At 50.8% G+C, this 21,183-nt stretch overlaps 9 protein-coding genes across 9 annotated transcripts; 5 read left to right on the forward strand and 4 right to left on the reverse strand.

Annotated features, from left to right (window-relative positions):
* Positions 1 to 875: 875 nt before the first annotated feature.
* BDP55DRAFT_662811 (uncharacterized protein) lies at positions 876 to 1,798 on the reverse strand. The gene has a single exon (XM_060574833.1). The coding sequence runs from the start codon at positions 1,421 to 1,423 to the stop codon at positions 1,013 to 1,015; it is 411 nt and encodes a 136-aa protein (XP_060429968.1). The 5' UTR covers positions 1,424 to 1,798; the 3' UTR covers positions 876 to 1,012.
* Positions 1,799 to 2,221: 423 nt separating this feature from the next.
* On the reverse strand, positions 2,222 to 3,700 carry BDP55DRAFT_715179 (uncharacterized protein; the record flags this gene model as incomplete). Its single annotated transcript, XM_060578295.1, has 3 exons — positions 2,222 to 2,958; positions 3,024 to 3,378; positions 3,638 to 3,700. 3 exons carry the CDS (start codon positions 3,698 to 3,700, stop codon positions 2,231 to 2,233), a joined length of 1,146 nt encoding a protein of 381 aa, XP_060429969.1. The 3' UTR covers positions 2,222 to 2,230.
* A 952-nt stretch (positions 3,701 to 4,652) lies between these two features.
* BDP55DRAFT_609755 (major facilitator superfamily domain-containing protein) lies at positions 4,653 to 6,532 on the forward strand (the record flags this gene model as incomplete). Its single annotated transcript, XM_060571163.1, has 5 exons — positions 4,653 to 4,753; positions 4,814 to 4,840; positions 4,931 to 5,241; positions 5,296 to 5,466; positions 5,522 to 6,532. 5 exons carry the CDS (start codon positions 4,653 to 4,655, stop codon positions 6,385 to 6,387), a joined length of 1,476 nt encoding a protein of 491 aa, XP_060429970.1. The 3' UTR covers positions 6,388 to 6,532.
* BDP55DRAFT_662817 (uncharacterized protein) lies at positions 6,516 to 8,162 on the reverse strand. Its single transcript, XM_060574834.1, has 5 exons — positions 7,687 to 8,162; positions 7,561 to 7,624; positions 7,180 to 7,482; positions 6,980 to 7,102; positions 6,516 to 6,924 (listed from the first exon to the last, which is right to left on the reverse strand). The coding sequence occupies exons 1-5, from the start codon at positions 8,110 to 8,112 to the stop codon at positions 6,704 to 6,706; spliced, it is 1,137 nt and encodes a 378-aa protein (XP_060429971.1). The 5' UTR covers positions 8,113 to 8,162; the 3' UTR covers positions 6,516 to 6,703.
* Positions 8,163 to 8,742: 580 nt separating this feature from the next.
* Positions 8,743 to 10,723, forward strand: BDP55DRAFT_693663 (amino acid transporter; the record flags this gene model as incomplete). The annotated part of the gene is made up of 8 exons (XM_060577253.1): positions 8,743 to 8,770; positions 8,822 to 8,972; positions 9,027 to 9,250; positions 9,322 to 9,680; positions 9,741 to 9,842; positions 9,898 to 10,057; positions 10,127 to 10,437; positions 10,496 to 10,723. 8 exons carry the CDS (start codon positions 8,743 to 8,745, stop codon positions 10,721 to 10,723), a joined length of 1,563 nt encoding a protein of 520 aa, XP_060429972.1.
* A 2,137-nt stretch (positions 10,724 to 12,860) lies between these two features.
* On the forward strand, positions 12,861 to 13,317 carry BDP55DRAFT_631669 (uncharacterized protein; the record flags this gene model as incomplete). The annotated part of the gene is made up of 2 exons (XM_060572311.1): positions 12,861 to 12,952; positions 13,104 to 13,317. The coding sequence occupies 2 exons, from the start codon at positions 12,861 to 12,863 to the stop codon at positions 13,315 to 13,317; spliced, it is 306 nt and encodes a 101-aa protein (XP_060429973.1).
* Positions 13,318 to 14,057: 740 nt separating this feature from the next.
* On the forward strand, positions 14,058 to 15,146 carry BDP55DRAFT_728323 (uncharacterized protein; the record flags this gene model as incomplete). The annotated part of the gene is made up of 4 exons (XM_060579424.1): positions 14,058 to 14,158; positions 14,210 to 14,813; positions 14,863 to 14,998; positions 15,064 to 15,146. 4 exons carry the CDS (start codon positions 14,058 to 14,060, stop codon positions 15,144 to 15,146), a joined length of 924 nt encoding a protein of 307 aa, XP_060429974.1.
* Positions 15,147 to 16,253: 1,107 nt separating this feature from the next.
* Positions 16,254 to 18,258, forward strand: BDP55DRAFT_117938 (aspartic peptidase domain-containing protein). Its single transcript, XM_060565428.1, has one exon. It carries the CDS (start codon positions 16,371 to 16,373, stop codon positions 18,165 to 18,167), a length of 1,797 nt encoding a protein of 598 aa, XP_060429975.1. The 5' UTR covers positions 16,254 to 16,370; the 3' UTR covers positions 18,168 to 18,258.
* A 183-nt stretch (positions 18,259 to 18,441) lies between these two features.
* BDP55DRAFT_742749 (Alpha/Beta hydrolase protein) lies at positions 18,442 to 21,134 on the reverse strand (the record flags this gene model as incomplete). The annotated part of the gene is made up of 8 exons (XM_060580472.1): positions 20,450 to 21,134; positions 20,316 to 20,387; positions 20,141 to 20,254; positions 20,007 to 20,081; positions 19,916 to 19,943; positions 18,885 to 19,856; positions 18,688 to 18,824; positions 18,442 to 18,609 (listed from the first exon to the last, which is right to left on the reverse strand). Exons 1-8 carry the CDS (start codon positions 20,654 to 20,656, stop codon positions 18,442 to 18,444), a joined length of 1,773 nt encoding a protein of 590 aa, XP_060429976.1. The 5' UTR covers positions 20,657 to 21,134.
* Between the last annotated feature and the right edge of the window lie 49 nt (positions 21,135 to 21,183).

Below are 21,183 nucleotides of genomic sequence, written 5' to 3' on the forward strand. Positions count from 1 at the left end.
TAACATTTGACCTGAGCCACAGGTCCATGCATGGGCAATGATCTATGGCTATCTCCTGGAGCTACTGTCATCTCCTAATCCCTTCGTTTGACAACAGCCTATTGATATTGAGCTCGAAGAATTTGAGATAGTTCCAGGTCTTTTAGAGTCTAGGTACATATGCTCAACGAATCTCCTTCAGGCACAAAGCTTCACAAAACCCAGCTCAGGTTCGCTGTACCAACAGCTAGACAAAGGCTTTGAATGATGGTGATTCGTACAATGTCCCTGTAATGGGATTCATTGTTGGGGTAACTATTGTAAAAATAACCTTTATCAAACTCTTCAAAAGACGGTAGAATCTTCCACAGTGAGATGTGCAACATTCTACAAAACATTACTTGCACGCCAACAGCATACAGAAAATCACTCAGAATTTAGACACCGTACAGCTGCAGCACTTATCATACAGCCGATCCACCGCAGCTTTTCCAACCCCAGCAACAATCCTACTCGAAGACCCTTTGCGGAAGACCTTGCGCCCACTGTTCGATATGTGCGACCAGCCCTCTGTTGCATTTTATTGCACGAGCTGCAGCAAGCCATACATCTCAATCTTCCTTCCCGGCAAGTTTGAGCGCTGCCAAAATCCCGAACCTTGCAAAAAGATTATTGAGCTTGATGGAGGAAGCGTTGCCCGGGGTGTTTGCGAAGACTGTAGCCGCCATCTTCTTCTTATTCGCACACTTGCTTTGATCGAGGCTGAGCGCCTGAGAAACGAACGTCTATGAGTGGGTTGAAAGAGTATACTAATTTTAGATGCTAGTAGATCACATTAAGAACGATGAGTTTATACTGGTTTCTAAGAAGTTTGACATAGATCTCCGACACCGAAGACCTCTTTGATTAGGGATAAGCGAATGGGTTTATTCTAGATAGCGTTTGTGCTGCTGGCCTTGGCAGAAGACCGGTCATTCGGGGAATGGGTTCTTCGACCAATGATAATGCCACGACCAACCTATGCATCAAGAATTTACTTTGTAACATGTGCCTGTTCCCCGTCAACCTGCTCCCCCCGAGACTCGGTAGATTGAACAGCAGCCTGACTTGCTGCTGATGCACTCCAAAATTCCTCCAAGACTCGCTTACACTCCCCTCTTGGACCACCAAATATCTCCAGGCTCTCCTCTTTTGTCATGGGCGTCCCTCGTCTGACCTGTGCTGCCCATATCCCTAACATTCGGTCCAATTCCCTATAAGCAGCCTCTTCAGAGTGACAGAGCAAGGTCATTGTCAATGCTGGGCCGAATGAGCTTCCATAATCTCGCAGAACAAAGTATTGGAAGACCTCATTGTCATCCGTCTCATAGTCGATTTCATAAACGTGATCTCCCCAAATGGTCTTGCAATTCTCCTCGATGCGTTGTTGTATTCTGCCGACCATTTTCGTTACTACGGGATATTACCCAGGAGTCTCGATGTCTTGGAAGTATTATCAGTTGCGAATTCATTCCATCAGGATAAGGATAAGTCCTTCAACGTCGATTCCACTTACAGAGCTTCTTATGGCTTGAAAACCCGTCAAGTTGATCGTCCCAACTAAAAGGTTGATACAAGGAATTCACAGAGAGTCACAGAGTCTCTGGCGGTCAACGGTCAGTTCTTATAAGGAAATCTGGCGTTGGGGTGCTGAGGAAATCATTGGTCAGAGGAAGAGGGGTCATTTTCAACAATTACCTCGTGCTAAAGGGGACTGTGCCGTATGGTCGATTTCTATTTGCGGTACCCTTCCAGTTTGATTGACACAAATTGAGGGCAGCTGCGGGAGGCCGTCGAGCTAATTTATCAGCCAATGCACACACATGCATAACTAAATACTTACTGCAGCTGTCAATAGCCGGAGTCATCGTTGTGGGCGGAAACGCCCTGCAAAGGCGATGAGCGTGTCCAATCAACTAGGACATACAGAATGATGCTGGGTGGCGGAAGATTCGGAGAACAAAGCCCCCGACTCGTAACTTGGCCACACTTACCAAGGCGTCAAGGTATCGCCTTGACGTTATTTGACCTGTGACAATGTATGGTATTCAAGCTGGACAAGACCCAACGCTCTTGATGCGAATGTGATGTTTATTAGAGCAAATGAGTTAGTCCAGTGAAACTGTGAGCATTTGCACCGAGATATAGAAAGTCATTGCAAAAACTCGCTGGTACTTTGGATTGTCTCTACCCTATGATAACGACTTCTCTTCTACCCAAGCAAATGTTTGTTTACCGCTGTCAAAGGTCCCTTCCCGAGTAGTACCTCAATGACGTTTTGGATAGCCAAATCCTCGAAGCCGATTCTGGTTTCAACTGCTCCACCACCAGTGTGGCATGTAAGAGTCACATCCCTCATTGAGACCAGGCGTGTGTTAATATGTGGCTCGTTGGAGTGTACATCGAGTCCAGCAGCGAACAGGTGCCCAGATTCCAGTGCATCAGCCAATGCATCTTCATCCACCAAGTTCCCACGTCCGACATTGACCAGTCGAGATCCCGCTTTCATCTTTGCTAAGCGTGAGGCATCGATGAGCGCCTTACCGCCTTCTGCCCCTCCAGGCGCCGAGATTACCACACAATCCGCCACGGCTAGCAAAGTGTCCAGGTTCGGATATCTCACAGCTTTGACAGTGGTTTCCTGCTCAGCTGACTTGGGGATAGGATCGACGTATGCTATTTTCATATTGAAAGCGGCGTAAGCTTTTTGTGCAATTCGATAGCCGATGTTTCCGAGGCCGATAATGCCGAGTGTGTGGCCTCTGGGGTTATGTGCTGTCTCACTGTTGTGTCGGTGTGCATCGAGGAACTGATCTGCGTTTCCACTCCGTGCTGCTGTATTGGTCCATTGCATATTGCGGAACACTGATATGATGTGGTAAAGCGCCATATCTGCCACAGCCTCGGATGACGCCGATGCGCCATTGCAGTAGAGGATGCCTGTCATCAAAGTCATCAGGGAGTGTCGGATACGGTGACATATTGTATCGATAGTGATAGCGTACCTTTCTCAGCCATGATATCAACGTCTGCCCAATCATATCCGGCACCTGCGGAAGCAAAGACTTTGACAGAGGAAGGCAGGAGTGAAATAAGTTCTTTGTCCCAGCGGCCCATTTCGCCACCCGAGTTCCAAAAAGGTCGCAGGATTGCTGAGAAGTTCCCCCATCGCTGTTCTCTCAGAGCCTCCAAGAAGGGTTCCCTCTGTCTCTCCTCTGTGGTCGGTCTAAGGATTGTAGCGATCTGCTCTAACTCTTTGTACCGCTTCGGATTGTATTGAATCGGATCTCCTATGTGGAGTACGATGGGTTCGACAGCGCTCAGCATCCTGATGACGTTCTGATTAATACTTAAAATAAGCTTGGCGGGCCAGCAAGAACCTCTGTTTGTCACAAAACTAGTTCAGTGAAAATGCAGGGTGATCTGATACGGTCTAGATGACACCGAAGTGGGATCTCAGAGCTCTTAAATCACTAAATATTTCATGCAATCTTCCTACATGCCCATCCCCTCTTGCATATGAACAGGGCACTGGGTATTCGGCCCCAGTTCCCGCAGAACTCAGCAATATCGGGGACTTCTCCGAGCAAATCATTCTAAGTCTCGATTGGGTAATTACCTTGGGGCTCCTCCCTTGCACTTGCAACTCGACTGACTGAGTCCCGACGACGGAGCGGGTCATGTTGGGAAGTCTGACGTATTGTAGTTAGAGCCGACCACTAGAGCCTGGTATGCGAGCTTAGAGGCTCAGAATATCCGATTCCCGAGGCGTTGCACCAACCAGTACAGTAAGCCTAGTGTGAGTGGCACCAACTGATTGTGTTATAAGCACGTAAGACGACCCTACGACCCGGGGTCGAAGCTAGCGGGTATGGATATCCGGGGTTGCGGGGGAAGTGGAATCTGGATGTACGCGCAAGTGCCTCAATACACTCGAGACGAATGCAGACGAATACCAGATTTCGGACCCAGCCGTGAGCTTTCAATGGCTCGAATAAAGAATCCAAAGGCTCGAAGTTTTTTATAGAGTGTAAGGTACTTATCTTACAAGTACATAATCTCGATGGTCCGAGGCCGGATGATCGCAATATCAGCCTCCTTCATTCAATGTAAATAAGGTAAGTGTCATACCTTATAGGACACCTAATGCTACCAACCTTCCAGCATCAGCACCCATGTCTCAAGATAGCCAACAAGATTACTTTCCGATAAAGCCCTGTCGATCTATGTGTTCATGGTAAGCTAAGCTAAGGTTATTCGAGAACCGACCGGCTCGTAAGCCTGTTCCGACCAACCATTCAACTCGGCTGGCTTAATCTCAGCAAACATTTGACTACTATTATCATTCTCCTTGCATAAGTTCCACCATATGGAAAAGCTATCCGCGATTTCTTGCGGGGAAAGGAGGTAGATCTGGGCAATAAAAGTGTTGTATCCACCATGTGAGTAGGACGCGGATATCGGCGAGCAGTCCGATAATGTCTCCGTGGCCGGCTTTAAATATGTGATCATGGTCGAGCCTCATTCGTCAATATCTCGGTCTCCAGTTCGATCGCATCAAAACTTCTTGATCAAATACCAAAATGGCCTCTAGTGACCTTCGTAAAGACAACATTCTAGACCTCCACGTCGAAATGCTGGATCGCCCAGTCAAACCAGACAAAGCCCAGGATGTAGTCATTGAAGAAAGAGGCTTGAAAGAGCGACGGCTCGTGCGCAGGATTGACATTCGGATGTGAGTATCTCGACAAACTTGCACACGCCAATAGTCTGCTATTTCTGACCAACGTCCTAGGATGCCTCTCATGATGCTGCTCTATAAGTCCATCCCAACTCTTCTCTGCAGAACTCTCACTGACTTGGTTATTGAGGCGTACATGTGCTGAATTACTTGGACCGCAACAACGTAAAGCAACGCCACATTCGCTAAAGGAAACTACACTGACTGTTATCAGATTGCGACGGCCCGCCTGGGAAACTTCGAAAAGGATATCGGTTTAGTTGGAACCCAGTACAATGCCATCATCAGCGTCTTCTTCGTCGGATACATCCTCACACAGGTTCCCACAAACATGATCCTCAACAAGATGAGACCCAGTGTCTTTCTTCCGGTGGTCATGTGCTGCTGGGCAGTTGTTAGTGCTTCCACTGGTGTAGTGCAGAACTACAAGGGGGCTGTTGTTCTCCGATTCTTGCTGGGATTTGTCGAGGCACCATTCTTCCGTGAGTTTCGACTGTGGGGTATCAAGACTGTCTATCTGGCTAATAACTCATCAGCTGGCGCCTTGTACCTCTTCAGTTCTTGGTACACGAAGAAGGAGCTGGCAGTCCGGATCTCAGTTCTGTATGCCGCGGGACAGATGGCAGGGGCCTTCGGTGGCCTTCTAGGTAGCGCGATCATGGGAGGCATGGATGGAAAGCTAGGCCTCGCCGATTGGCGGTGGCTTTGTGAGTAGTTCCTTCAAAGTAGATGCATAGCAGTACTCTAACATCACCTAAATAGTTATCATTGAGGGAACAATCCCAATCCCGGTTGCCATCGTAACATATCTCACACTTCCGGACTACCCAGCGACCACTAAATGGCTCACGGACGAGGAGAGAAAGCTTGCTATCCTTCGAATAACTGAAGAAGCAGTGGAAGAGGATAACAGAGAAGAAGCATCAGCGTTGCAGGGGCTGAAACTGACATTCACGGATCCAGCACTCTACATAATATGGCTCATGCAGCTTGGACTGAACACCGCTGCCGCGTTTACTAATTTCTTTCCCACCATTGTGGCAACACTCGGATACAATCAACGAAACACACTGCTTCTTTCTGCTCCGCCCTACGTCTTCGCTGCAATTTTGGGCATCACAAACTCTTGGCACAGCGACAAGCATCGTGAGCGATGGCTCCATATCGTGTGGCCCCAGGTCTTCTGCAGTGTTGGCTTCATCATCTCGGCAACTACTCTTAACGTCGCAGCCCGATACACGGCGACATTCATGATGATGAGCGTATACGGTTCATTTGGATGTATCTTGTCATGGGTCTCGACAACACTACCTCGGCCTGCAACTAAACGAGCTGTATCATACGCTGTTGTCAACGCCGGATCGAATCTGGCTTCAATCTATGCAAGCTATTTCTACCCAAAGTCGCATGGACCACAGTACTGGCAGGCAAATATCATCAACGTAGCTTTTTCTGGAATGTACATTCTTCTGGCTACTTCATTACACTTCTACCTTCGCTGGCGAAACCGTAAGCTCCACCTTGCCGGAGACGAGGATCATCAAAATGGAGGTACACGCTTGGGACCACGATCCACAATGCTGGGTGAGAAATGGCAGTGCCACCCTGCCTATCAATATACCTTGTAGTAGTGGCTCATAATTCAGGGGTTTATGGCTGGATGGTAAGCCAAATGTCAGTTGGGAACATGAACTTTCACGTCAACTCGGGCATGGAGCGAGGCTAAAAGATTTGGGGAGAATAATGTAGAGCTTAGGCGATGCTGAAAAAGGGAAGAAAATTAATCTGTAACTAAGTCCTTACCTATCTTAGTCTACGGCACTTAACTAAGGGGCTGTGTGCTAATTTGAAACCCATTATTGACCATCCTTCTCTGAAAGATGATAGAATACCTCTCGACGACATTGAACTTTCGGCCATTCTCTGAGAGTATCAGGACGTTCGTCAGTACGCTCCAATTGGGATTAATGTGTCCCACATTGAGACCAATATCTGCCTGTCGCCCTCCCACGGCTCTCTTCCGTGAGAAACTTGGAAGTTATCAACGAGCAACATGTCTCCTTCTTCGAGAACCAAGCTGATCTCCTCCTTGTCAATCACATCAACAAGCTTGTCGAGAAGCCTTCGCGGGATCTCTGTATCGTCTCCATAGACACTAGAAAGATCTGGAAGAAGATCAGCGAGTTTACCCCAGAATGCAGACATTCAGCAAATACTGACAGGTCATTCCGTCGCGGCCGATATGGGGAGGGTCAAGAGCACCAATATCTCGCGTAATACCATGACGTCCAACCAGTCCGTTGAACCAGACGGGCCTTCCGCTCGATGGCAGCCTGCGAATGCCTGTCGTTGTAATCCATGTCAGACTTAAACTGGGTGTCTTTCATGCTACTTTAGACACTTTCATATGGAAGGCTTACCGGGAATGTGCTGCGTCAGCTCGAGACTTCCATCATCATTCCACTTGAAATCTGATGTCAACTTGCGCACTTGTTTTTCGACCTTTTGTTTCGTCGTTACGTCGTCGTCTTCGGGCGTAAGTTCCCGTCCGAAACTGTGCTCGCCAGCCCAGTTGAACTGATTGACCTTGGCTTCATTCCCGGGGGCACGGAAGATCATCTTCATGCCTAAGCCACGCTTACTGATTTCCTTCACGAGCTCCGGTATCTCGGCCTGGACCTTTTCGAATACATTGGCGCTGCTTGCGATTGGCGTTGCGCCCCCTGCACACAAGATCGATCAGCATTATGGCGGGCACTGAAGTGAGTTCGGGCCGCCTCGTAATCCCGAAGTGAACTCACCTTTGGGGGCTTTCTTCACACAGTAGAAGTGGATGTTTGAAGGAAAACGAGTGTACCTAGAATACTGATAATGGCAAGTGAGTTGACTTGGACGAATTAACTAAGGCTGAGCCTGGATGCTGTTACCTCATTGTGTTGGTAGAATCGAGTGCTTGGTGAGCCTTCGTTGGCTGTCCAAACGTTGTCCGCAAGTGGAGTTCTCTTGCCAGCTAGTCCAATTTGAACATGAGGATAAGAGCCTCTGCCTTTCTCAGCTGCACCCACGAGCTGCGAGAAAGTCTCGGCCGAAGCATTACCAGCACCGCGGATCAAGACGGCACCATGTTTTTCCAAAAGGTCTTGGAGTTTTCCTGACTCTCCCAAGGCTCTCAGTGCTGCCGCAGACTCGGCGACAGCAGGTGTGTGACTGGGTGCGCCGCTCGACTTAACCTGCAATCCATAGGGCAGAGCATGGCCGAAGTAGGTCCTGGCGCCAGGAACTTGAAAGGTCTCAAGTTCGACAGTCATGTTGGTATTTCTATCGACCATTCGTACTAGTTTGTGTATGCACATCAACGTTGCACGTTGGAATGCCTGATGTGATGAGGCTCTACACTTATGCCACTTCAATATCAGATTCCGGATGCATTACGAGCAGGTCGGTCCGTAGTCGGATGTGCTCCGGATCTTTGTTCAGCCTAGACAACGTTACATGTCGTGGCTGTCCAATGGTCTCTCCCAATTAAATGGCGAATTACAGGAGCAAAGCACGACATAATCGGGATATCCCCGATTTCAACCACACCCCATGTGTTGGGTGAGAAAATGTTGCCCAAAGCGGAAAAATGTTCGGTATTACCTCCCGAGCACCAGAGTTACTGGAGAAGTCCCCTGGAACATTGGCGTCCAGCACCGAGCGACCCAGTAGTTGCCTTCGTTGTGCCATGTCTTCGCGGCTGGGAATGTTCACACGACATCTTGGCTCCATAATGGCGTGCTTCGCTTCCTGCAACGGCGCGGACGCAGACGCACGCTCTTAGCTAACGTTTTCCAGAACATTGGATACCAATCATGATTCTTGACTGAGCCTTAAAGTCTTAAGAGTGAAAGTTTTGCATTCACTTGCTTCATTCACGTCTTGATGTTGCGGGGAATTCTTGATCTTTAAGTTGCTAAACGGCACATCTTGGCGGAATTGAGATCATGGCAACTAAACAGGATAGCATTCAAGGTCAGCAAAATTTGAACTCGGAATGATTATGCTCTAACAAGTTGTATCTAGCTGCGCCTGCTACTCGCTCTCTTAGCGATGGCGGCGACGATTCAGACAAGGATGTCAAGCTTGGCGTTATAGAAGTCAACGTCCTGCAAGAGAGGACTATTGGACTATTCGGAGCTGTCTCCTTGATTGTCAATAAGATCATTGGTGCAGGGTATGTTTCCCAAATTCCGCAGCTTGGCATTATTCCCATTTCTGACAAGCGCAGCATTTTCTCAACTCCCAGCACAATATTCAAGCTATCTGGTAGTGTAGGCATGGCGATGATGTGTTGGGTCATTGGCGCAATCATCTCAACATGCGGAATCTTCGTCATGCTCGAATTCGGAAGCGCGATACCCAGATCGGGGGGTATCAAGAACTACCTTGAGCGATCCTTCAGCCCACGGATTATGCAGACATGCATCTACGTCTTCTACTGCGTATTCTTGCGTGAGTCTCCCCAATGCTTCTTTACGACCATACTACGCACAAGTCCTGGACTTAATTGACACACACCACAGAGGTTTCCGCAAGTAACGCCATAACATTTTCGTCGTATATCCTTGTTGCATCAGGTGCCGACTCGACGACGTGGAAACTACGTGGAGTCGCCATCGCTGGCGCCGTGTTCTCTGTTGGAATCCACACGGTTGCACCTCGAACCGGAAGAGCGATTCAGGACTTGCTATCCGCGGTGAAGCTGTTTACACTCCTCTTCATCGTTTGCTGCGGCTTCGCGGCTTTGTCCGGCCATCTAAGGGTAGAGAGCCCGCATAATTTCACCAATGCTTTCGAGGGCACTTCCAATAGCGGGTACAACATCGGATCTGCTATCCTCAACGTCATTTTCTCCTTCCAAGGCTATGATAATGTCAACGCTGTGAGTGTTAAATCTAACCCGGACCGGTTGTTGTGCTTTAAAATAACCTTATGTGCCTAGGTCTTGTCCGAAGTCCGCAACCCACAGAAGACTCTGCGAATTGCCCTCCCCCTCTCGATGAGCGTCATTGCAGTGCTCTACTTACTAGCAAACGTCGCATATGTGAGTTCGCGGGTGCCTATTATGACAATAGCCTCTAGCTGACATGGGCAATCAGTTTGCCGCCGTGCCCAAAGAGGCCTTCATTGCGGCAAAAGTGACCGTAGCCGCGACTTTGTTCGAGAACGTCTTTGGACCATCGGCTGGAGCTAAAGCCCTTCCAGCCTTGGTGGCTTTGTCGGCACTGGGACATCTTCTAGGTGTTGCATTTACTATTCGTGAGTTGATAAGTCACCTCCCGACTTCAGTCAGCACCCGAGGCTTAACCCACTAACTTTACCGATCAGCTCGCCTGCTACAAGAGCTAGCCAAGGATGGCGTGCTCCCCTTTTCTAACCTCTTCATGGAGAACAGGCCGTTCCGCACTCCTATCTACGCCTTGATATTGCATCTTGGAGTAACAATCCTCTTTATTTGCGCACCTCCGGCTGGGGATGCCTTCAACTTTGTTGTGAGCTTGTCTAGCTACCCGACAACGGTCTTGTTGACGGCGATCACCTGCGGCTTGGTCAAGCTGCGCTTTACCGACCGGGACAATTTCCATTCGCCGCTCCGGGCTCCCTGGATCTTGATTGTGATTTATCTTGCAGCAAACATTGTGGGTCTTCCTTAGTCCTGAACTACTGCAAGAGTTGAGTGCTGACACATAGTAATAGTTCTTGATCGTGATGCCATTTGTACGACCACCGAATGGCAAAGGCAGTACTTCGCTGCCCTATTGGCTTTCTTCAGTTGTTGCGTTGAGCATCCTGTCACTCGGCATCATCTACTATGCATTGCGATTTGTGATCGCCCCGAGACTCTTCGGTTATAGACATCAAGAAATCCAGCAAGAGCTCAGCGATGGATCTAAGGTTACTAGGTTCAAAAGAATCAAAAGATGAGCAAGAGGATGTTTCGTCCTCAACTCTGGATGAATGTAGCAATAATAATATTTGATCCATCTTAGGCATCATATTTTCCTACCAATTGAAGTCTTTGTTGTGCTCACAACTGTATTGTGCTGGCGATGTGCTGTACTCAGGCGAAGCAGAAACTTTAGCAAGGGGTTATGGAGCGCCCCAACTAAGGCCTTGCGAGGGTGGGTGGCTTGTCACGATGCACGCATACATGTGCCCTTCATTACGGCAGTGTAGTCAAGTGCAAATAAAAAATGATAGTTGATCAAGCTTAAATCGAGTGATCCTGTCAAAAGGGCTGAGCTTGAGGTCGTCGTCATGGCTTGGAAACGCGGACAACGACAACAACCCGCCGCTATCCGCTGCATCATCATTCGATCGTGTGTTGTGACGTCGTGAAACACAGCCGCCGGGGTTCACTTGGCGCTGAAGCCAGTGTTGGCGTTGGTTGGTGGAGACTCAGCTTGGAAAATGCGTTGAGTTCATTGATGGAATTTTGAGTGGATGACATCGGTGTACAAGGGTCTCTCTCTCCCTTTACCTTGGCAACCAGATTCTCGTCTTCCCACCCTGAAGGACGCGTCGGACTCGAGCTCCCCCAAAGAGCGGTAGCTCGGATGGAGACGATGTCAAGATCAGGCTAAGCGTCAGGTTGTCAACAGGGTTGTTTGACAGAGTAGGAAATAGGGAAATTGGAAATAGACATGGAAATCCAGGGACCAGAGATGACATCAACGAGGGTTTTCGGCTATGTGACGAGCTTTCGGGATAAACTTGGGTGGAGTCTGCTGGTTTTCGCGGGTGGAATCGGCATTTCCAATGTCCACGATGGAGAAGTTCTAGAGATACGGGCTACAGATAGGCTTTGCGAATGGGGGCACGATAATAATTTCGGGTTCCAATGTTGAGTAGAAATACGGAATGAAAAGTTGGGGACTGAAAAAAATCGAAATGCTTCGATCACCAACAGAATGATCCCGGTAAGCCACACACCCGAAGTTACTTGCCGATTGTTGTATCCGCACATGCCATAATCTCACGGTTCTCAACAGCTGCCACCATAGAGAGACGGCAACGGACGACTCCGCTGGCCGTCCTCCGTCTGGTCAATGCTTCCAGTAGTGAGAAATCGGTCGTGTGTGTGGCGAGACGCCGACTCCAAGTGCCGTTGGGAGCAAGCAGCAAACCACACAGCGAGTGGATTCGGAGACAGCATGGGCTTTGGTAGCATCGGACACGTGAGGAGTAGCTACCACACCAGCCAAAGGCAAAACAAGTCTGCGGGGGCTGTGTTTAGATGGCTCAGGATCATTAGATGGACGGAGATGCACGAAAGATGCACAAACAAGGGGCTTCCTCAACCACCTCGAGCGTTTCGCAAAGCTCCAGCGAACCAGCGGTGTCTCTCATCTCCAAGTTCCCCAGATACTTTCCAGGAACTCCCCTGCCAAATCAATAATGATGAGAGTTCTTGTCCTTGGGGACAATGTACAGCACTGTATCCGTAGCGCTACAGCAATGACGAGAGAGAGAAGCAAAGGTCCAGTCTTGTCCCCAGCGGCATCACGTTACTGCACCCGGGCTGTGCCGATTCCACCCCGCATATCGGTCGACATCACCCCACAATCGACACTCTGGAACGATGGCGGCGCCATGCCCATTTGGGGCCGCTGCTGAGCGTGGTGCGATGCTGGTGTCACACTGATTCTCATTGTGGCCGCGAATCCCGTTTTGCCTCCCTTCCCCTGCGGAGATGCCTTGTACCGCTCAATGCTCATCTCAACCTATGTGCCTAGCTAGAGATAGGTAATACTCCTTACGCACTACGCAAGTACTGTGTGGGTGTCATGCCATGCTTAGCCCCCCTTGGCCATGGGGGAGGGAACGGCTGGGGGTGACGGGGTTCTCAGACACAGGATTGGCGCGGCGTGAAGGGTCGAGACGGGACGTTATATGAATACATTGCTTGCCGCTGCCACCTCCTCACCAGCGCTTGCTTTTAGCCCGAGAGATCTATCTACTCATCCCTTGCGATTTTAACCCACACGTAACCAAGATACAAATACCGATTCCACCCCATCCCACACCACCTTGTACCGAACTACCTTATCCTACACATACAATGTTCAGACAAGCTTCGAGAAACTTCACAACCAACGCTCGCATGCCGCCGAGCTACTTTTTGCAAACTCCCCGTCGACTCGCCATGAGATGGTACGTCTTTATCTCCGATACGATCATATCCCCAACCTAGCACCAGGTCTACCCCCCCCTCTTCTCAGCTCCCCCGAATCCTGTGGTAAACCGCACAATCGCAACCAACCGCAACCACGAGAGTTTGGAACTGACGAATCCGGCATGATAGGGTCCCGCCCACAGTAGCAGTCGTCGCCGTTGGCTACGGTCTGAACGCCTACCGAGAAGGCATGGTCGAACGTCGTCAAGCCAAGAACGCCGCGGCGGAGAAGCAGGCAATTGAAGACCGCAAGCGAGCGGCAAAACTCATGGATGCCTACGGCGACCGGTCGAGTTTGGAGGAGCTCGAGAAGGCGATGGCGGTCTACGAATCCCAAAACTAAAGATGCGCCGACCTCGATGTCTCAGCACAATCACTTCAAAACCTTTCTTTTATCACCACAACATCACCATCGGAGAATGGATCATCCTCAGCATCGGCAACGGCGTTTCACAGCGATTATGGATATCATTAGGCGGGATCACAAGGAAAGGCTTCTAAACGTTACGGGCGCTGAAGCTGCACAAATTGACAGCTTGCATTTTCAGGGATGGGACGGAGGCATGGCGTTTAAGCAGGCGACTTTCCATGGGATGCATCACCATGGACTGGTTCGTCATGAACTGTTGTAAATACTAGCAACATGAGTACATATTGAATACTCAAACCAACAACTACGGTTGTTGCAATAACTATCCATTCACCCAAAATACTCCAATACTGCTTCAAGCTCGGTACTATTCCCAAATGCACCTGACCACAGAACACAGAGGGTCATACCCCAGTACCCCGCACGCGTCCCATGATGGACGGGATCCTCGGTGGCGCTCGCAACATTCAGAACGGCCGCAGTCCGGGGACATTTGCCGCCACACCGTCCATTCCTCTTGATTCGCCAGCGCAAGCCACGTCTGCTAACGTGTGTTGCCCAGGCTTTCAGCGTGGCTAGTTGATGCAGACACGAAATACGATGCGAGGTATGCGGGATATGTAAGGCCAGCCTGTTGACGATGAGCCTCGTTCTCTGCTCTTCCTCTTCAAATCAAGTTCATATAGGGCGTGGTGGTGTTGTGAGATGTCAACATGGAGGTGATTATCTTCGCATCCTTGGGAGCACCCGATTTCCCGTCGGTAACAAAATCAGCACCACAGCTGCTTCGCAATATGGGGGGAGGCTCGTCCCGGTGAGTTTGGTATTATGCCTGTGATGGGCCCAAGAAACTGACGTGAGGTAGTCCGTCGCCGCCTCCTCGCGTCGCAAAGACGCTGTGGTCTACCACTGTCTGGATCCAGCATTTGCCTCCAATCGTCTCTGACACAACCCGTGAAGTCATTCTCTCTATCAGGCAGATCCGCAGCCGATACTTGACTGGAGGCATCTCGAGCCTAGGTCCCGAGGAGGTGGCGCTGCTCCTTGGGAGACTTAATGTCTTGGTTGAAGATGCTCGACACGCAGCCAACATTCGGGACTATGTTACGCTCTGTACTGAAGAGACTATTGTGCGCTTATTGACCGACCATGGGCCTATTTCACAAAAACTGCTTGAAGTTGCTCGTGCTGTAAACCCATTCATCGGGTCTCAAGCGAATGATGTGGGGAGATTGGAGGCAGACTCTACCTCTGGAGAAGATGGCAACCTACCTATTCCTTTTCGGCCGTCTGATACGTGTCTGATAGATGAGTGTGAGAAGGATCTCTTGGTCTTGTTATGTTACTGTGATATTGCTGTTCTCGAAGGGTCCATCGAGGAGGCTTTGGCTCAACTGTTGAAAATGGCAGAAAAGTACGGCACTATTAAGGACCTAGATCTTCGTAAAGAACCCCTTTCGGAAACCGAGGTAATACTGACCCAGGCACTTGTATGTTCTCCACTTACCTGCGTGTCAGATCAACATTCACTGGATCCTGTTCTACTTGGAAGACAAGATCTCACAAGCAATAGCCGCCGGCGGAATCTCACGCGAGTCTGACACAAAGCTTGACTTTGAGAGGAGCATTCGAATGAGTCGCTTGTTGACAATATGTGAGATGTTGCTCTGCGATGGAAGGTTGGACCAAACCTGCTTTCTGTTGATGTCTCTGCGGCAGTGCATCGCAAACCAGGACAAGCCGTGGTGGCGATCGAGAACGAGACACCTACTCAAAGGCATCAAGAAGACGCGGCCTGGTAGGCAGGCATGGCATGTGCAGATGGCGGATCAGCAGCTGCTGTACATAAAGAGCCCCGAAAACGGCGGCGGGAAGCCGTGGGGTTGGCGTGGCTCTTCCGCCATCAGGGCAGAAAGGATTGAGATGGGGAAAATGAAGGGGGACTGAAATTCCGAGGAACTTCGAGGTAGGAGTGATGGCGCAAAGCCTAATGAGCGGACCGGAGAATCGGATCTTCAACTCTGCGACTTCAAGTTGTTTTTAAGTAAGAATAGCCCCTTGGAGGGATCGGATCAAACGCAAGTTAATGGGCTGTCGACTTCCACAGAGCGTCGGCCTCACGCCGGACCAAACGGGGGAGAAGTGGGGACTGGTCCCGATGGTGGGGCCGGGTCAGCTATCGAGTGTGTGGGAAATGGCCCAGGCTACATTGGAAGCATTGGTCGCGTATGGGCTTAAGTAGGATCAGTTTTTTCTTTCACTTCATATTCCTTTTGGATCATCAAACCAGGTCCCTGACATCCAGATATGAAATTCAGTGTCGCGCTGGATCCTGAAGGAATGCCATCCCTGGCGCCGCCATAGAGCCTCGCGCCAATTTTCGCTGCCGTAATATCCTAGCACCTGTTAGGGAGGTAATGTTCCCAAGTGGGACTTGTTCACAAGAATTTTAAGGTTTACGAGAACGAAAACGCGCCCAAATTGACGTCCGATCAGACGGCTTCTCAATGTTCAACTATTTGTTCACTCGTCGTCTTCCGCCCTATGGCGCTCGTCCAAAGGGAGCCGAGCCAGTCTAGGACAACCCCTGAGTCCTTGATGAACTCCTCGAATCCTGTTGGCTGAATCTGAAATTCCCTTGTGTTTTGGGACTTTGAAGCTGGCAGAGAATGGTAGCACCAGTCTGGATCTGGATCTGGATCTGGATCCCGGTACCTTAATGACCCTGCTGCCTGCGGTGGAGTCATTGCCAAGGGGATCAACGTGTGTTTTATCGAATTGTTGATATTCATGTCAGACTTGCGATGCGGCGCAGCGTTGCCCGACCCTCACACGCGCATCCTCTTTGCCCGGGACTTGAAATTTCATCCCGATTCTCCGGTTCCTGGTGTCCTTTCCCCTTCCCAGCCCGCCATTTCTTACCTTTTACGCGGGGAGCCCCAGAGTCAAACCGAATGTCTACCTAGACAACCAGTTAAAGTCAACCAGTTAAAGTATCATCCTAGACGTGTGCCAAAGGTCGGGCCATGCTGCTGCGTCGTATCTCGCTCGCCGCGGCCGCCGTCGCCAGCGCAAATGCGCAGATTCAACTTCGTTGGTCGACCGATCTTGGAGGCAACGAGAACAGAACCTATGGCCCTGACGGGCCATGGCAGGCGCCACTTTTCAAACTCAATGCCACCGAGATGCCTCTCTGGCCAGGCGGCTCTGGTGTTTCTGAGATCCTAACAACATCCGTCGGTGGGGACTACACGCCGCGCGCTGACACCGTCAAGACGGGGAGGATGAGGGCCAACTCCGATGGCTGGTTCAGCAGTGTCTTCATGGAGGCGGGCTGGTCGGGCATGGAGTACTGGGACGGCATGGTGATCGATTCAAGGATGGGAACCAGTCACGAGATCAAGGTTAACGCGACTTTGGTCGCCGCGACGGCATGGAACAGCTCTACCCTCTCCAACACGACTGCCTACACACCGACGGTCGGTACACTAGGCCTCGGACCCAGGAGCGAGAGAAGCGACGACACAACTGTCCAAGGGATACTCGAACAGCTCAAGACCTCGGGCGATATCGATAGGACCGCTTTCAGCGTCCAGATGGGGAGTGCCGCTCTCGATATTCCCGGCTCGTTGGTACTCGGTGGATACGAGCAGAACAGGGCGCTCGGTCAAGTTGGCACATTTGCACTCCAAGATTCGACACCGATGATGTTTCTTAGGGATGTCATCTTCAACTTTCAGATACGAAACCAGTCTTTCTACCCCCTCAAGTCGAATGTGAGCTTCTGGACGAATCCTACAGACCTCGGCATGCAATATACCAAGTACGTCGGCGGCGCTGCTGGGTCAGCGGTCGTGATCCCGAATCCAGCTTCACCGTACATCTATCTACCGCCGGGAATCTGCGAGGCTATAGCAGAGAATCTTCACATGACGTATCACAACAAATCAGGACTCTATCTTTGGGGTACTGATCTAGGGGCTCAACTCTTCGTCAATCAGTCAGCCTACCTCGGTTTCGTCTTGGCTGACTCGAGCGCAACCAACATGACCATCAAAGTCCCCTTCCAACTCCTTAACCTGACATTGGAACCGCCCCTGGTCGAGCAAACGGCCAACTACTTCCCCTGCAAATCCATCGACTCTAGCTACGGCTTCTGGCAGCTTGGCCGCGCCTTTCTACAAGCCGCGTTCCTCGCCGTCGACTACGAATCCAATGTTACCTACATGGCGCAAGCCCCAGGCCCGCGTATGGAGCAGAGCATCGTGAAGAAGTTTGACGGAGCGGCCATCAACACCAACCCGGCCGAGTCATTCGTCACGACGTGGGGAGACGCCTGGGACAAAGGACAGGTTTTTCAGAGCTTCCACGCCGATGACAAGAGTTTAACGGCCGGAGAAAAGGTTGGCATCGCAGTCGGGGTAGTAGGTGCGGTCCTCGTGGCGCTATGGTTCTTGCGCCGTCGCAGAAAGCAGAAGAAGGGACCAGACTCCCCGCCGGATGCCGTTGACAAGGCTTTTTTATGGTTCAGCGAGAAGAGGGGCAAGAGTCAGAGGACGCAGGTGGCGAGCCAGACGAGCTCGATGGCCGAGAACGGGGGAAACGGGGGGATACATATGGCTTATCAGGCGGAGCCAAAGGTTCTGAGGGAAGGGAGCCACGTCAACGAGTTGGATTCGCGGTCGCCTCTCACTGAGATGGGGACGCCGTTGCCGCATGAGATTGGCTCTACGGATCATCATCCGGTCAGGCACGAGGCACCGGACGACCACATGGTGTTTGAGCTGCCCGCCAGCTCCGAGAGAGCGAACAAGACACAATAATGGTGGAGGCCAAATGGAGATGGCCAGTGATAATAAACAGTTCCTAAGATCGTTTGTGTCATCACATAAATACAAAATGTCAATTTCTCTTCTTAAAAAGAATGACTATCAAAAGAATACAACAGAAAGCCAAAGGACGAAGGCAGAAGCTTGGCAACAGGACTGGAAGGAAGACTCAACGCTGGGGAAAAGAAAAGAGCAGTCTATATCAACGCAGACTATACTTCATGCGTCTAGTCTCTAGATCCGAATCAAACGGTGCTTATGATCCGAGTTACATGAATAGTGGTGGTTGGTAAAAGTGGACTCCGGCTTCAGCAAACGGGCCAAATGGATGCGAGTCGCCTTCACACTTGGCATCAAGCTCCGGCATCGTTCCATTTTGGAAGTATGCCCTTATGTGTCCTCTAGTGCATTCAGAAGGGGCTGCAAGAGTTGTATGCTATGAATGAAGGGTGTCAGTTCTCGATCCTTGGCGTATCTTTTCTGTGAATAGGGCTCTTGCTTAAGGGCTACTCACGCCAAACGAGTTCTGAACTAGAATTCTCGACCCGGGAAACCCAGCAGAGTTGTTGCGAGCACTGACTAGCGGAGTGATGTTGTCGGCTTGGTTAGCGATGAACAAGATGGGGTGGCTTGTCTCGCCCTCGAAGGGTCCTGAACTGTGTCAGTATGGGCGTGCCCATATGTACTCTCACGGCTATTGATGTAGCTTACCACTGAAACGCCAGCGGGGACGCGTAGTTCGCTGGTTGCATGTCATCTGGTACGGCACCTCGGTGGCCCCAGTTCCTGGACTAAGCTCCAAGATTCCATCCGTCTCTCGTTGAATCTCTTCGAGAGTCATATTATTGACGGCGGGGTGATCGGCACACATAACGACCGCAAAGGCGTCTCCGGTACCTTCAACAATGCCGGGTGGTGGCTCGAACGGAGAGACCGGCTGTGGTGTGCAGGCCGGGGCCGGGGCCGGTTTGCTCGGGTTATAGCGCCTGTAGTAAGGGCGTCCGTCCTTCTTCTCCAGCGCGGCAATGATGTTGGCGAAATTCTCAAACTGTTCTAGCGGCTGATAAAGCGTTGTCGAAAGAAGACGCATGACCTTGGAGTAGGTGACCAACATGGGTACTTCAGGGCCTTCCTCTGGATCTGCTGGGACGATGACTGGGTGCCTCTTGAGCGCATTGAGCAGGTCAACAAACCTCCCCATGATGGCTTCCGAAGTGGGACCGTGGAAGGCGCATTTCTCAGGCCCAGCTTGGTAGCAAAACTCGTAAAAGGCAAAGAGGACCTTGTCCGTGTCACGGATGAAGTTGACGTGCTCCGAGTTGAACCACTCCCTGTAGTCGACGTTGCCATCGCTGACCAGGCGCTCTACCTTGTCCGGGTACATGGCCGCGAAAACTCCGCCAAGAATGGTGCCGTAGCTGAAGCCCCAGTACTTGAGCTTGCTGTGCCCGGTCTGGTAGACGATCTCGAGCATGTCCCTAGCGGTTGGGGTGGTGCTGGAGTGCTCCAGGATGCCGGACGCTTTCATCGCGCTCTCGCATGCTTGTGAGTACGCCGTCGCTCGGGCGAAGAGCTCTCCGACAATGCCTTCGTGGGAGTCGAGAACTCCAGGGTCTTGAAGACCCCAGTTTTGGCGCTGTTGTGGTGTTGACCAGCACTGGATTCTGGGGATGGACGCGCCAACTGCCCAAGTAACCTGTCAACAGTTGTCCGAATTCTGTGGGATTGTACACCAGACTTACCACCTCTGGGATCAAAGCTAATGAGGTCCTATATAATATTAGTCTCTTCAAATCGAGAGTAATGAAGAGAAAGGTACGTGTTCAGACTTACGTGGTTTACACCCACAATCTCCTGTAGCATTCTGCCATGGTTTTTCAGGGACCAAACCCCTGAGCCACCAGGACCCTAGATACGGGGTTTAGCGCATCGATGTGTCGGGAAGAGATCTTGACATGTTTGCTTACACCGGGATTAAAGATGACTGGTCCCCTATAGTCTGACTTATCCGTTGCACGGATTCTCGTGATTGCAAGAACAACTCGGCGGTCATCTGACGGTTCTTGCCAGTCCATGGGAACCTGATTGATGTCTTGTTAGACATGCTAAGGATTTTGTGGAGACGGACTCTCGGGCACTAACGTCTAGTCTGGCGCAGTCATAATCTCCGTTCTCGAAGCAGCTGTGCCACTCCAGGGTCCGACTTGGCTTGATCTGTGAAGCCTGTCAGTTCTTTCTTTACACAGATCAATGTTGCGATAGACGTCTTAACGTACGCTTGACCAGGTCCATTCTGAATCAGAGGTATGTTCGGATGTGCTTCCGCGCCCGGCCAGAGACCACGGAGCTGGGAAGAAGTTCCCTCTGATAAGCGCCGTCACCGCAAGCACTGATAGAGCAGCGGTGACCGCTGTTCTAGACTTGCTTCCTGGCCTGAGAGCCTCCTTGGCCCGCGGAAATCCTGGCGGAATCTTGCTGTCCATGTCAGTTCAGCACGATGGCATGCTTGGTGATAGCTTCGGAGGGTTTCCTGTCAGACAGCGAGGGAAAGGGGATAAGAAAGCGTTGAGCTACCCGGACGGACTGTATTTCACAGTGAGCCCAGCTGATCTTTCTGTGGGGGCCCCATGGTTCCCGGAATACCGACTCAGCAGCCAAACACGACTCTGTGAAAGCCGGCATCTTGCTGGCTTGTTTAGGATTAGCGCTGTCCTGTGCGTGGTGGTTTCTCGCGTCTTGGCTCGTACGAATCAACCGAATCAAGGGTAGATAAGGGGAAAAGTAGCGGTGCAGCGGCAGCTGTGCTATGCTGATCCCCCAAACGTTTGTGCATTATCTTTTTCATCTGATTATCAGGGCTGTCGGGCGAAGAGAGTTTGCAGGGCCGCGGCACCCTTGTGTCAGTTTCTGGGCATCTCATTTGGCCACGTTGACGCTAATCCCCAAGCCGTCTCTCGCGCTTTTGAGATCAAGTGACACGGATTCCAGAACCAATCCTACGGCCCCGCGA

Source organism: Colletotrichum godetiae (assembly GCF_030913485.1).
Source record: "Colletotrichum godetiae strain CBS 193.32 chromosome Unknown BDP55scaffold_19, whole genome shotgun sequence".
Classification (NCBI taxonomy): Eukaryota; Fungi; Ascomycota; class Sordariomycetes; order Glomerellales; family Glomerellaceae; genus Colletotrichum; species Colletotrichum godetiae.

Bases quoted from the DNA above. Each gene is read 5' to 3' on its own strand.
- BDP55DRAFT_662811 (XM_060574833.1), bottom strand. From the start codon at position 1,423: ATGGTCGGCAGAATACAACAACGCATCGAGGAGAATTGCAAGACCATT.
- BDP55DRAFT_662817 (XM_060574834.1), bottom strand. From the start codon at position 8,112: ATGTGCATACACAAACTAGTACGAATGGTCGATAGAAATACCAACATG. The intron at 7,625-7,686 runs GTAACAGCATCC...TGCCATTATCAG, and splicing joins GATTCTACCAACACAATGAG to TATTCTAGGTACACTCGTTT. The intron at 7,103-7,179 runs GTAAGCCTTCCA...TTACAACGACAG, and splicing joins GCTGACGCAGCACATTCCCG to GCATTCGCAGGCTGCCATCG.
- BDP55DRAFT_117938 (XM_060565428.1), top strand. From the start codon at position 16,371: ATGCTGCTGCGTCGTATCTCGCTCGCCGCGGCCGCCGTCGCCAGCGCA.